Source organism: Myxocyprinus asiaticus, chromosome 7, assembly GCF_019703515.2.
Source record: "Myxocyprinus asiaticus isolate MX2 ecotype Aquarium Trade chromosome 7, UBuf_Myxa_2, whole genome shotgun sequence".
In the NCBI taxonomy this organism is placed as follows: Eukaryota; Metazoa; Chordata; class Actinopteri; order Cypriniformes; family Catostomidae; genus Myxocyprinus; species Myxocyprinus asiaticus.
In genome coordinates, this window is record NC_059350.1 from 10,080,748 (window position 1) to 10,095,131 (window position 14,384).

The window sequence follows — 14,384 nt, forward strand, 5'->3', positions numbered from 1 at the left end:
ACAAAAGATTTAGCCAAGTCATATCCTCAAATTTGTAAAAAAGTAAAACAAGAAAAGAAATGCTTCAGTTCCATTTTAACTTGGTGTTGCACAGTAGCCTATACCGGTGCCATAGTACTACCAAGGACTCAAGATTCATAATACCAGCGGTACAACAGAGTTTTTCATTAAATACAGTTGAATGTACTTACCTCTGGGGGAGTCATTCACTCCGAATGCGTCTGTCTTTTTCATTGTATGCATGCGCTAGACGGACGTCTTTGACCGTTGCGTTGTTTTTCACTGGGCTTTTTTTCTTCAGCGTTTCGTGCAGTAACGATGCATCTTAAAGGGAAATTCAACCTTTAAAATGTGTCTCAAGATACCCACGTTCTGTTTTATTCATTGAACTGTATCTGTTTTAGCCCAAGAATGTATGCAAGTCATCATCAGTGCTTGACACACATCCAAAACTCGTTTTAGCATTTGAATGTGCATTTTTATCTTATATTCAACAAATATTCAAATTTCGAATTTATTTTGACAGCCTTAATGGACATTAGAGCTGTCAGAATTAACACGTTAATGCATGCGATTAAATAAAAAAAGTTGAACGCGTTAATTTTTCTTAATCGCGATTAATGCATTTATCGTTAATACAGCATAAACACTTGTGTGAAGGGCGGAAACTTTGTAATGTGTCCACCAAGAGTCATTACACTGATGCACATGGCACAGCACCAGAACCCTTCTACCAAGGATAGCCTACAAGCTTAGCATAAAATAGCATAACGCGGCAGTCCCATTGACATTCTATGGGTGGTACTCTCATAATACTCTCCTATGATAAAGCCGCAGAGGTTGTTATCTCAGTAAATAAAAGAATCTTTGACAGTGCTTCCCTGTCAGTGATAAAATGATGGAGAAAGGAGCTTTTAGCGCTATTTCATGTACAAAACAAGCTCAGATGGGACTTGTAAGGTGCATTTTAATTACCACAGAAGCAAGTAAAGTCTTAACTATCACCAAAATGTATTTGTCTGGAAGCGCTTTTCACTTTGACTCTCTGACGTGAATTATGAACGCAGCTTCAGGATTGCTGTAACAAAGTGGATAGCCACAGTCTACCTTCAGATTAATATTGTGGAGGATGAGAGTTTAAGAGATTTAATGCGCATTGCAATGAATATGCAACCTATTGGGAAACTAGTTCTTTCAATTAGTCAAACTTCCACTTAGACTTTGGGAAATGTTTAATGTACATATTTTGTTTTCTTTCCTAAGATGGAAATAAATGCATTTTGACAAGAAAATTTCAGCAATTTTAAAATCTGCGATTAATTGCGATTAACTACAAAAAAAAATATGCGATTAATTGCGATTTAAAAATTTGAATTGATTGACAGCACTAATGGACATGTTATGGGTCAACAACCCGTAAAACTTACTTTATATTGGAAAATCCCCATAGGAAATGACATGCTCTGGATATTATGTAGAATTCTGTAATTAAAGTTGTTTGTGTGTATTTGTGTATTTCAGGGTCACCAGCGACCATATAAGACCGTGTCAGCGAGAGCAGCAGAGGTGTCCACTGTCCTCAGACTGCCTGTGGATGCCTTCCTGTCCATCTTTGAGAAATACCCTGAAAGCCTTGTGCGAGTTGTGCAGGTCTGGGTTCATACAGGGATTCAAATGGTGTGTTTTATAAGGACACTGTATGTGGTGAATAAGTGATGTCCTGTGTCCTGTTTTGTCCATTCTGTAGATCATCATGGTGCGTCTTCAGAGAGTGACAGTTCTGGCCCTGCACAACTACCTGGGGCTCACCAATGAACTCTTCAGCCACGTGAGTATACATATATACACACACATGCACATGCACACTCTTTCTTTCTTATTACTCATTATATTGTGAATGATTAGGGTTGTCCAACTTAAGAAACGCACTTGCACACAATGCATGGAAAGTGAGTAGCAAATTTTAAGAGGCTTCATATTATCTGCTTTATGTATCTGTTCTCTTTATATCTGTGTTTTTTTTTTTTTTTTTTTTTTTTCAGGACATGCAGCCTCGTTCCTCTCCTGTCTCTCCGCATCCAACACGTTCTAGCCCCATACGACACAGCAAACGGTTCGGCAGCCTCACTGTCCCTGACAAACACCGTGAGGCTGCAGTCCGAGATGCTACATGTTAGAAACCACAATATATACTTCTTATAGATGTATTGTAAGGCCTTGTATATATGTATGTATATATGTATGTACATATGTATGTGTGTATATATATATATATATATATATATATATATATATATATATATATATATATATATATATATATATACACACTGAGCAGCCACAACATTAAAACGACCTGCCTAACATTGTGTAGGTCCCCCTCGCGCTGCCAAAACAGCGCCAACCCGCATCTCGGAATAGCATTCTGAGATGCTATTCTTCTCACCACAATTGGACAAAGCAGTTATCTGAGTTACCATAGACTTTGTCAGTTTGAACCAGTCTGGCCATTCTCTGTTGACCTCTCTCATCAACAAGGCATTTCCGTCCACAGAACTGCCGCTCACTGGATGTTTTTGGCACTATTCTTCAGCAGTTACAGAAATATTCAAATCAGCCCGTCTGGCACCAACAGTCATACCACAGTCCAAATCAATGAGATCACATTTCTCCCCATTCTGATGGTTGATGTGAACATTAACTGAAGCTCCTTGCCCTTATTTGCATGATTTTATGCACTGCACTGCTGCCACACGATTGGCTGATTAGATAATTGCATGGATGATTGTTGGTGTCAGACTGTTGGTAGCTGCTGATCTTCTGGGATTTTCACACACAAAAGTCTCTTGAATTTACTCAGAATGGTGCCAAAAACAAAAAACATCCAGTGTGTGGCAGTTCTGCGGACAGAAACGCCATATTGATGAGAGAGGTCAACAGAGAATGGCCAGACTGGTTCGAACTGACGAAGTCTACGGTAACTCAGATAACCGCTCTGTACAATTGTGGTGAGAAGAATAACATCTCAGAATGCTATTCTGAGATGCGGGTTGGTGCTGTTTTGGCAGTATGAGGGGGGTCTACACAATATTAGGCAGGTGGTTTTAATGTTGTGGCTGATCGTATATGTATATATACATATATATACACAGTACTGTGCAAAAGTTTTAGGCACTTAAGATGTTTCACAAAAATATTTGTCTTAAGATGGTTATTTATATCTTCAGCTTTATTGTGTCAATTGGAAAAATACATTTTAGACTCCCAAACTTTACCTTTGCAAATAGAAAAGATTAGAATAGAAGAACAGGGTGCTCTGCAACAGATGGCATTGCCCCCACAGAGCCCCCACTGAACATCGTGTCAGTCTGGGATTACATGAAGCGACAGAAGCAATTGAGACAACCTAAATAGATTGAAGAACTGTGGTGAATTCTCCAAGAAGCTTGGAACATCCTATCTGCCAACAACTAAGAGAATTGGGGCTGTTTTAAAGGCAAAGATGGCCACACCAAATATTGATTTAGCTTTTTTTGTTTACTGGACTTTGTATGATGTTAATTGATAAACTAAAACTATTTATGGCATTATTTTTGAAGACATCCTCACTATGCAACATTTTTCACAAGTGCCTAAAACATTTGCACAGTACTGTGTATATACAGTACATCCAGAAAGTATTCACAGCGCTTCACTTCTTCCACATTTTGTTATGTTACAGCCATATTCCAAAATGGATTAAATTCATTATTTTCCTCAAAATTCTACAAACAATACCCCATAATGACAACATGAAAGAAGTTTGTTTGAAATCTTTGCAAATTTATTAAAAATAAAAAATGGAAAAAAAAAATCACATGTACAAAAGTATTCACAGCCTTTGCCATGACACTCAAAATTGAGCTCAGGTGCATCCTGTTTCCACTGATCATCCTTGAGATGTTTCTACAACTTGATTGGAGTCCACCTGTGGTAAATTCAGTTGATTGGACATGATTTGGAAAGGCACACACCTGTCTATATAAGGTCCCACAGTTAACAGTGCATGTCAGAGCACAAACCAAGCCATGAAGTCCATGGAATTGTCTGTAGACCTCTGAGACAGGATTGTATCGAGGCACATCTGGGGAAGGGTACAGAAAAATTTCTGCAGCATTGAAGGTCCCAAAGAGCACAGTGGCCTCCATCATCCGTAAATGGAAGAAGTTTGGAACCACCAGGACTCTTCCTAGAACTGGCCGCCCAGCCAAACTGAGCGATCGGCGGAGAAGGGCCTTAGTTAGGGAGGTGACCAATAACCCGATGGTCACTCTGACAGAGCTCCAGCATTTCTCTGTGGAGAGAGGAGAAACTTCCAGAAGAACAACCATCTCTGCAGCACTCCACCAATCAGGCCTGTATTGTAGAGTGAACAGACGGAAGCCACTCCTCAGTAAAAGGCACATGACAGCCTGCCTGGAGTTTACCAAAAGGCACCTGAAGGACTCTCAGACCATGAGAAACAAAATTCTCTGGTCTGATGAAACAAAGATTGAACTCTTTGGCCTGAATGGCAAGCGTCATGTCTGGAGGAAACCAGGCACCGCTCATCACCTGGCCAATACCATCCCTACAGTGAAGCATGGTGGTAGCAGCATCATGCTGTGGGGATGTTTTTCAGCGGCAGGAACTGGGAGACTAGTCAGGATTGAGGGAAAGATGAATGCAGCAGTGTACAGAGACATCCTTGATGAAAACCTGCTCCAGAACGCTCTGGACCTCAGACTGGAGCGAAGGTTCATCTTCCAACAGGACAACGACCTGGCACACAGCCAGGATAACAAAGGAGTGGCTACGGGACAACTCTTTGAATGTCCTTGAGTGGCCTAGCCAGAGCCCAGACTTGAACCCATTGAACATCTCTGGAGAGATCTGAAAATGGCTGTGCACCGACGCTCCCCATCCAACCTGATGGAGCTTGAGAGGTCCTGCAAAGAAGAATGGGAGAAACTGCCCAAAAACAGGTGTGCCAAGCTTGTAGCATCATACTCAAAAAGACTTGAGGCTGTAATTGGTGCCAACGGTGCTTCAACAAAGTATTGAACAAAGACTTATGTACATGTGATTTTTTTTTTTTATTTATTTATGTTTTTATAAATTTGCAAAGATTTCAAACAAACTTCTTTCACGTTGTCATTATGGGGTATTGTTTGTAGAATTTTGAGGAAAATAATGAATTTAATCCATTTTGGAATAAGGCTGTATCTATGCTGTAACATAACAAAATGTGGAAAAAGTGAAGCGCTGTGAATACTTTCCGGATGCACTGTATATATATGTATATATATATATATGTTGTGAAGAGAAATGCAGCATTCTATCTGAATTCAGCTGCATAAACACTGCCTAATGTTAATTTAGATAGTCCCTCACAAGTAGGTTTTTTGTTTTTACAATAAAATTAAATCAACCTTACTTCAAATTGCAGTTAAAATGTAAATAATTGTTGTCCTCAGTCCTGATATTAATTAGTTAGGAAACAATCATGTAAAACACATTCCAGAGTGAGTTTTAACTTATGTAATGTCAAATAAGAGGATTTCTAATGGCATTGAGTAATGTTTGATCCTTAGATTTGTTTAACACTGTTCAGAGGGAGAGCTGATCATTGATGTCACTTTTTCTCTGCAGTTGGGGATAATGGGAAGGATGGCGGCACAATCCCGACTCTCAGCAGGACTATATCCATGCCTGTAGACATTGCAGGTTGGTGTTGCATGTGTCTCTTTCAAAACACACAACATTTCTGTGTGCTTTTTGGGGTGAACGTGTCAAATCAAACTTTAACTCTCAATACGCAGTGAACTTCTTTGCCAATATACTACTCAATCACTGGTGAGTGAAATCTTAACATCTTAACAGACATTTAAGTCGCATAGCATGACATTTGGTCTTATATGCGAGTGATTTACATGCATAGTAGAGAGTTGCGCATATAGTAAAAGATCAATGTTGAGATTTTAAGTATCGCTATCAAGATCATTTTAATGAAGATCGCGATGCATCGGGAAATGTACAGCCGTTTTTTTATCGCAAAATAAAACCATGATGGGGTTTTTTCTTTTTTTAAAGAAAAGGACGGACGAGCCAAAATTGTTTTTTGTGGTAATCAACATTATGCCACAAATGCTGTCGATTATGCTTAACTTTTTTTGAACTCTGAATATTCCTTTAAGACCATGGCCCCTGAGATGTGCTTGCATTAGAGCTCACAGCACTGAAAACAGAATGAGCTGAGCTGTGTTGGTTCTGTCAGTTTGTATCTGCATAAAGTATCTATGCACGTGTTGCAGGCATGCAGAAGAGTCTACGTTCAGATTTTGACATGGCTTATGAGAGAGGCCGTATCTCTGTATCTGCTGAGGATGGCACACCTACCCTACCCACTTTCACACGAGTGAGTATATTTACACACACAAATTTTGACATGAGCAAGCCTCTACCGCAGACACATATACACATATTGTACATGAGTGAGTACATGTGCACAAACAGTGGACTGATTCACACAAGTACACACAGCTCACATAATCTCATATACACAATCTCAACCTACGTTTTCACACATCATGTTTGTTTTCTGTCTCTCAGGATCAACGGGAGAGGAAGGTGACTGTGGATGAGGTTCCGTCAGGTGTGTATCTGTATCCTGAGGAAGAGTCAGGGATGGAGAACGTTTATGGCCTGTTTCCAGGAGGACCTAACGTCACACTGTTCGAGGAGGCGCAGAAAGAGATTCTCAAGCTTATGAGGATTGAGGTATCTGCTTATGCATTCAGTGCTGTGGAAAAGTATTTGCCCCGATCCTGATTTCTTGTTTTTGTGTATTTTTCATACTAAATTGTTTTAGATCTTCAAACGAGATATAACATAAAACAAAGGCAACCTGTGTAAACACAAAATACAGTTTTCAATTATATATTTATATATATATATATATATATATATATATATATATATATACTATATATTTTTTACTGAAGCAAAATGTTATCCAACACCTATATCACCCATGTGAAAAACCTACTGCCCCCTTAAACTTAATAGCTGGTTGTGCCACCTTTAGCAGCAACAACTGCAAGCAAATGCTTCCGATAACTGGAGATCAGTCTTTCACAATGCTGTGGTGGAATTTTGGCCCACTCTCCTTTGCAGAACTGCCTTAGTTCAACCACATTGGTGGGTTTTCGAGCATGAACTGCCCATTTAAGGTCCTGCCACATCATCTCAATCAGGTTCACATCAGGACTTTGACTAGGCCACTCCAAAACTTTCATTTTGCTTATTTTGAGCCATTCAGAGGTGGACCTACTCCTATGCTTTGGATCATTGTCTTGCGGCATAATCCAGTTGCGCTTGAGCTTCAACTCATGGACTGATGACCAAACGTTCTCCTTTAGGATTTTCTGGTAGAGAGCAGAATTCATGTTTTCCTCAATTATTGCAAGTCGCCCTGACCCTGAAGCAGCAAAGCATCCCCACACCATCACTCTACCACCACCATGCTTGACCGCAGGTATGATGTTTTTTTTGTGGAATTCTGTGTTTGATTTACGCCAGATGTAACAGGACCCCTGTCTTCCAAACAGTTCCACTTTCAACTCATCAGTCCACAGAACATTCACTCAAAAGTTTTGAGGATCATCAAGGTGTGTTTTAGCAAAATTCAGACAAGCCTTAATGTTCTTCTGGGCTAGCATTGGTTTTCGCCACGGCACTCTTCCATGAATGGCATTTTTGGCCAGTGTCTTTCTGATAGTGGAGTCATGAACAGTGACATTTTATTAATGCGAGATAGGCCTGCAGTTCCTTGGATGTTGTCCTTGATTTTTTTGTGACTTCCTGGATGAGTCATCGCTGTGCTCTTGGAGGAATTTTGGAAGGTCAGCCAATTCTGGAAGGTTCACTACTGTGCCAAGTTTTCTCAATTTGGAGATAATGGCTCTCACTGTGGTTCTTTGGAGTCCCAGAGCCTTTGAAATAGCTTTGTAACCCTTCACAGACTGATGTAATTCAATCTTGTTGTATGTATTTCTTTCAACCTTGGCATAGTGTGCTACTGGGTGAGACCTTTTAGCCAAATTCATGCTGCTGAAAAAGTTCTATTTAGGTGTTGATTTGATTGAACAGGGCTGGCAGTAATCCGGCCTGGGTGTGTCTAGTACAGCTGAACCCCATTATGAATTTTCGAAAATTTGGGGATTTAGTAACTTAAGGGCAAATACTTTTTCACACAGGCCCAGTTGGTATTGGATAACGTTTTTGCTTCAATAAATAACATTATCATTTAAAAACTGTATTTTGTGTTTAACCAGATTGCCTTTGTTTTGTATTAGATTTTGTTTGAATTTTTGAAACAATTTAGTATGAGATATACACAAAAACAGAAGAAATCAGGGTTGGGGCAAATACTTTTCCACAGCACTGTACATGGTGCTGTTCATGTGTTTACACTGGATTTCCACTGACATTGCCTCCATTCTTTCGTCACCACTCTGTTTATTGTTGATCTTCAGGACCCTGCGCTGCTTAATGGAAGAGTGATGCTTCATCATGCTAAAGCTGGATCTGTGTTAGCCCGACAGGGAGACCAGGTGCTCATCCTCTCTAATCTCCTTTACTTTCTTCTCTGGTGCCCAAATTAGTAACCATACACACCTTGTTAGATTGTTTTGCCACTTAGACCTTCATTGACATTACATTATGATGCAGTGAAAGCTTCGATTTGTGATCTTCATGATTGTATTGGCGCTCCATGTCCCCACTCACTCTTCTCTTTGTCTTCTCTTCTTCAGGATGTGAGTCTGCATTTTGTCCTCTCAGGCTGTCTTCATGTCTACCAGAAGATGATTGACAAGCAGGAGGCGGTGTGTCTGTTTGTGACCCAGCCGGGCGAGATGGTGGGTCAGCTGGCTGTGCTGACAGGAGAGCCGCTCATCTTCACTATCAAAGCAGAGAGAGACTGCACCTTCCTGAAGATCTCCAAATCCGACTTTTATGAGTAAGTGTATTATCCGGGTAATCACACACAAACTCTTTCATTCTACCGAATGGCACTCCAGCTATTAAAAATTATATTTCCTCTCTTCAGGGGCTTCGTATTTTTATTTGGTTTTTATACTGGACACGTTTGCTGCGTATGATTGTTTTAGTGCCCCCTGCAGCGTTGGTTTGGTGTGAACCTCGGTGCTTTTCCGTCATCAACTTGCATCATCACAAATGTGCACATTAGTCAAAAGTACCGGTACATCGGTAACAAGTCAATACTGAAATAAAAAAGATGTAACAATACCAGTGTTTCAACAGTACTGGTAGTACTGAGCACCGACTTAATTCGGTCCCCACGCGCTGTCTGACGGACAGACGGCTGCTTACAAATGCTCACGCTCATTTGAGAGCGTGTTCTGATACTCCTTTTACACAGAAATGGACAATATGTGTGATAAGTCCTAGTGTAATTATTAAACCGCAAAAGGATGCGATTTAATTAAATAAATATACAGTGTGCATACACTGCACGCTGGAAAGTGAATGTGTGAAGCTGCTCTCAAAACACCACATTTTATGCATTTTGTGAGCATCACGTGCTGTGCTTATTAAAGTAGAGGACAGAGTGCTCATTCAATGTGTTGTGTGCAGCGCCTGCAGACTATATATTTTTATGATTAAATCACAGCATTTTGTGCTTCAGTAGTCACACTGGGTCAAATAACCAAAGTCTTATCCGGAAGTGTGAAACTACCGTCAAAATACAAAACCAGAAAAGCCTTCATTTCAAAATAATCGTTTGTTTCAAAATAAAAGCTTGATGCATGAAATGTAAGAAATTGCTACAGAAGTATATTACTAGTGTTTAGTAAAATGTATTTTATTATTATTATTATTATTATTATTATGTTGTTGTTGTTGAACCTATATCTCACAAGCAACAGTGCTGTTGTACTGAACAGAAGTTTTCATCAATGTTTTCATTTATAATGTGATGCTCTGTTATGCAGCACTTTATTTGACAAAAATAAGACCAATGTTGTGTTTTATATTATATTGTGAGGATCTTTACTAAAGCACTTAATTTCATTAAAAAAATTGCAGTGGTATGTTGAAAAGTAATTGTTCTGTTTTCATTTGATTAAAGTTTTATTCATTTGATTAGACACAATTTTGATGGTGAAATTGATTTAAACTTTAAAAACGGAATATAAAAAAAAAAAGAAAACGTGGAATTTGGGAAAAAATAAAACAGAATTTAGAAAAAGTAAAACTTGAAACAATGTTTACTTAATTGAGAAACATTCAAAGGAAACATCCAGGCACACCAGGGTGAATGACATTTGTGCCTCTGTGCATTGCTTGCCAAAATTCTGCAGATATGCATGTCCGTGAGAAGGCGACCATATTTGATGCTCGCAAACAGTCTTTTTAGAGGACACAGTTGGTTGCAAGCAGTATTTGTAGTGCTGCTTATGTTCCCCTGCCACTCTTGGTGCACATGTGTGTGTGTGTGCGTGTGTGTGTGTGCGTGTGTGTGTGTGTGTTTTTGTGCAACTGATGATGTTGTCATGCTTAAATCGGCAAAAACACATGTGCAGGCTATTTTGCTTGGTGAACAAGTGCAGGCCCGATTACCACATGCTTTCTCACTCATGTGAACTGTGCCACAGTTCCATTGCAAACGAGCTCAGACCACCTTCTACAGTTAGTCTTGGGTTCGGTACCACGGTCTGCTCCCCAATCCGCATATTACCAATGTTTTCATTGTAGACTAAACTGCCAGTGTGAAAGCCCCCTTAGTTACAGGATATTAGCAATAGAAGGTTTATGATGAAAAATACTTCAAAATCAGTTTCAAGTGAGTGTTAGGGTTGTTTAAATTTAAGTAGGTAGTTGACATGAAATATTCTACTTTTGGAAGGTTTACATATCCTGCGGTGTGACATGCTGTCCTCCATCTAAAACAATTTTAAACTGTATTTTGCTAATTCGTTTAGCATTTTTATGCATGTAGCTATGATGAGCTCATATTAACTGAGAGACTTCATGGAATATTTATAATTATTTAGTATTAATTTAGTAGTATTATTTATTTGTCATGACCAGTCACAGTACCTAAAATATAAAATGTATTCATTCAAATATATTTTTACACAAAAAGTTAATGGCTGGATGGCGTCAATTATCCAAGTGTTAATTTTTCTTCTTCCTGCAATAGAGCAGATCCACATCCACAGTGCAGCAATGTTAATATTGTCTTAATTCTGTGCTGCTCCCTACAGGATCATGCGCGAGCAGCCGAGTGTAGTTCTCAGCGCAGCTCACACTGTTGCTATTCGCATGTCCCCATTCGTACGGCAAATGGATTTCGCCATCGACTGGATGGCTGTGGAGGCGGGACGCGCCCTGTACCGGTACTATCACTCACTCCTAAACTATTTTTCCTTCAATTTACTGTCACCTTTTCTTTAGTTGAGAACATTCATGGGTAATAGTTCAAATGTACTTAGTACTTGGATAATTATTGTTAATTGGATAATGAAGCTCTTTAATTAGAATAACTTTTCAGATTATATTCTTGTATGTTCAGTTCTGCATCTTTATATGGCTTGCATAATTGTTTTTGGTGTGGTCTTTTGGCATGTGAAATAATTGACAAATAAATCTGGTGTGATTTGTAGGCAGGACGATCAGTCTGATTGTACCTACATTGTACTGAATGGACGATTGCGTTCCGTCATTCGGAAAGCCAATGGGAAGAAGGAGCTAGTCGGGGAGTATGGACGAGGAGATCTCATTGGAGTGGTGAGTTTAAGGGATAGTTTACCCAAAAATGATAATTCTCTCATCATTTACTCACTCTCATGCCATCCCAGATATGTATGACTTTCTTTCTTCTGCTGAACACAAATTAAGATTTTTAGAAGAGTATTTCAGCTCTGTAGGTCCTTACAGTGCAAGTGAATGGTGGGTGAGAAACAGATCAATATTTAAGTCCTTTTTTTACTATAGACTTCTTCTTTTGTTTTTGGTGATTCACATTCGCCACCTACTGGACAGAGAGTATAATTTCTATTAAAAAAGTACTTAAATATTGATCTGTTTCTCACCAACACCTATTATGTCACTTCTGAATACATGGATTGAACCACTGGAGTCTTATTGATGACTTTTATGCTGCCTTTATATGCTTTTTGGAGCTTCAAAGTTCTAGCCACCGTATGGACCTACAGAGCTGAAATATTCTTCTAAAAATCTTTGTGTTCAGCAGAAGAAAGTCATACACATAGAGGGTGAGTAAATGATGTGAGAATTAAAAAAATTCTAGAACTATCCCTATAAAGCTTTGAAATAAACCCTAGTTTTCTATGATTAGGTATTTAGAACTCTCCGTTTTTTTTCCTTTGTCTTACTTTCTCTCAGGTGGAAGCTTTGACACGGCAGCCACGTGCCACCACAGTCCATGCAGTCAGAGACACTGAGCTAGTGAAGCTTCCAGAGGGAACGCTCAACAATATAAAGAGAAGATACCCGCAGGTGGTGACCCGCTTGATCCATCTACTGGGGCAGAAGATTCTGGGAAACCTTCAACAGCCCCGTGGACCTTTTTCAAGTAGTTTTCTTTTCTTTTTTTTTTCTCTCCCCTTTTCTCCCCAATTTGGAATGCCCAATTCCCAATGCGCTCTAAGTCCTCGTGGTGGCGTAGTGACTCGCCTCAATCCGGGTGGCGGCGGATGAATCTCAGTTGCCTCTGCATCTGAGACCGACAATCCGCGCATTTTATCACGTGGCTTGTTGAGCGCGTTACCGCGGAGACATAGCGCGTGTGGAGGCTTCACGCTATTCTCCGCGGCATCCACGCACAACTCACCACACGCCCCACCGAGAGCGAGAACCACATTATAGCATCCAGGAGGAGGTTACACCATGTGACTCTACCCTCCCTAGCAACCGAGCCAATTTGGTTGCTTAGGAGACCTGGCTGGAGTCACTCAGCACACCCTGGATTCAAACTCGTGACTCCAGGGGTGGTAGTCAGCATCTTTACTCGCTGAGCTACCCAGGCCCTTCAAGTAGTTTTCTAATATAAATCATTCACACCCTATAAAAAGCTTTAGTCAGAGTGCTTTTAGATAATACATTTGTAGGGGGAAAAAACATCTTAGAAGAGAAAATGTGTTTTTCAGAGTTCAGGCCAGGTCATAAATATGAAATTACTAAATTTTCTCTTTGCAAGCTCTTTTTGCATCAAGGGTTTTAAATAGTCTAGGAGCATGAAACAGAACTTTCTCTTTGTGTTAAAAAATATACATATTTAAAAATGTAATAAAAAATGCTTCTTTCCTTCCTCTAGGCACTGCTCTGGGTCTGCCCAGCATGGCGTCCAGTCCAGACGTCACTAACCCAGCCAGTAATCTCTCCACTGTGGCAGTACTTCCTGTTTGTGATGAGGTGCCAATCAATGCCTTCAATTTGGAGCTTAGCCACGCCCTCTGTGCCATAGGTACATTAGTAGTTGATATACAGTGGTTGGCATAATTTAGACATTCACAACATCTGTATCCCTAATGTAATCTCATTCTTCAATCAGGACCCACCCTGCTGCTAACCAGTGACATCATCAAAGAGAGACTCGGGGCTTCGGCTTTGGACAGGTAAATATGATGTTAGAACAGCGAAACTTATTTATCTCTTTCTAGTCTTCATTGTATTCATCTTTTAATTGTCATTTAAACTGCTTGTCTCTTTATTTTGTAGTATTCATGAGTACAGGTTATCAGGTTGGCTCGCTCAGCAGGAGGACATTAATCGTATAGTGCTGTATCAGACAGACAGCAGTATGACTCCATGGACGCAGCGCTGTATCAGACAAGCTGACTGCATCCTCATTGTGGGGCTTGGGGACCAGGAACCTGCACCCGGAGAGGTATGTATGTGTTTGAGTAATAGTGAGCGTAGTGGTTGAAGATCTAGGCTACACTAGTAATCAAAAGTTTTGTAAGTTCAAAACTCGCAAGGAATGGCGTGTTATAACCTTAAAACTGAATTTTTGTATTTTTTTATTTAACTTTCAGACCATGCTTTGTCTAGCCAAATCATATCTAGTTCTCTCTTCTGCTTATCTTCTCAGTTGGAGCAGATGTTGGAGAACACAGCAGTGCGGGCCCTGAAGCAGTTAGTTCTGTTGCATCGTGAGGATGGGCCGGGCCCCTCTAGAACTGTCGAATGGCTGAACATGCGAAGCTGGTGCTCTGGACACCTTCACCTGAAGTGCCCTCGTAGAGTGTTTTCACGAAGAGGCCCCTCCAAACTGGTAAGAAGACCACACCTATTTATGGAATAACATTTAGCTA

General features: G+C 40.0%; 1 protein-coding gene across 5 annotated transcripts in view; it reads left to right on the forward strand.

Moving 5' to 3' along the window:
- Positions 1-14,384, forward strand: part of pnpla6 (patatin-like phospholipase domain containing 6) — a 59,849-nt gene that overhangs the window by 17,633 nt on the left and 27,832 nt on the right. For all 5 annotated transcript variants that reach the window (XM_051702418.1, XM_051702417.1, XM_051702419.1 and 2 more), the window contains 15 exons: positions 1,522-1,650; positions 1,748-1,828; positions 2,043-2,172; positions 5,671-5,745; positions 6,333-6,436; positions 6,631-6,798; positions 8,556-8,633; positions 8,835-9,040; positions 11,313-11,444; positions 11,712-11,835; positions 12,454-12,643; positions 13,385-13,534; positions 13,622-13,685; positions 13,789-13,957; positions 14,162-14,344. In XM_051702418.1, the coding sequence (XP_051558378.1) occupies positions 1,522-1,650; positions 1,748-1,828; positions 2,043-2,172; positions 5,671-5,745; positions 6,333-6,436; positions 6,631-6,798; positions 8,556-8,633; positions 8,835-9,040; positions 11,313-11,444; positions 11,712-11,835; positions 12,454-12,643; positions 13,385-13,534; positions 13,622-13,685; positions 13,789-13,957; positions 14,162-14,344 (1,983 nt within the window). The remainder of the gene's footprint in view (positions 1-1,521; positions 1,651-1,747; positions 1,829-2,042; positions 2,173-5,670; positions 5,746-6,332; positions 6,437-6,630; positions 6,799-8,555; positions 8,634-8,834; positions 9,041-11,312; positions 11,445-11,711; positions 11,836-12,453; positions 12,644-13,384; positions 13,535-13,621; positions 13,686-13,788; positions 13,958-14,161; positions 14,345-14,384) is intronic.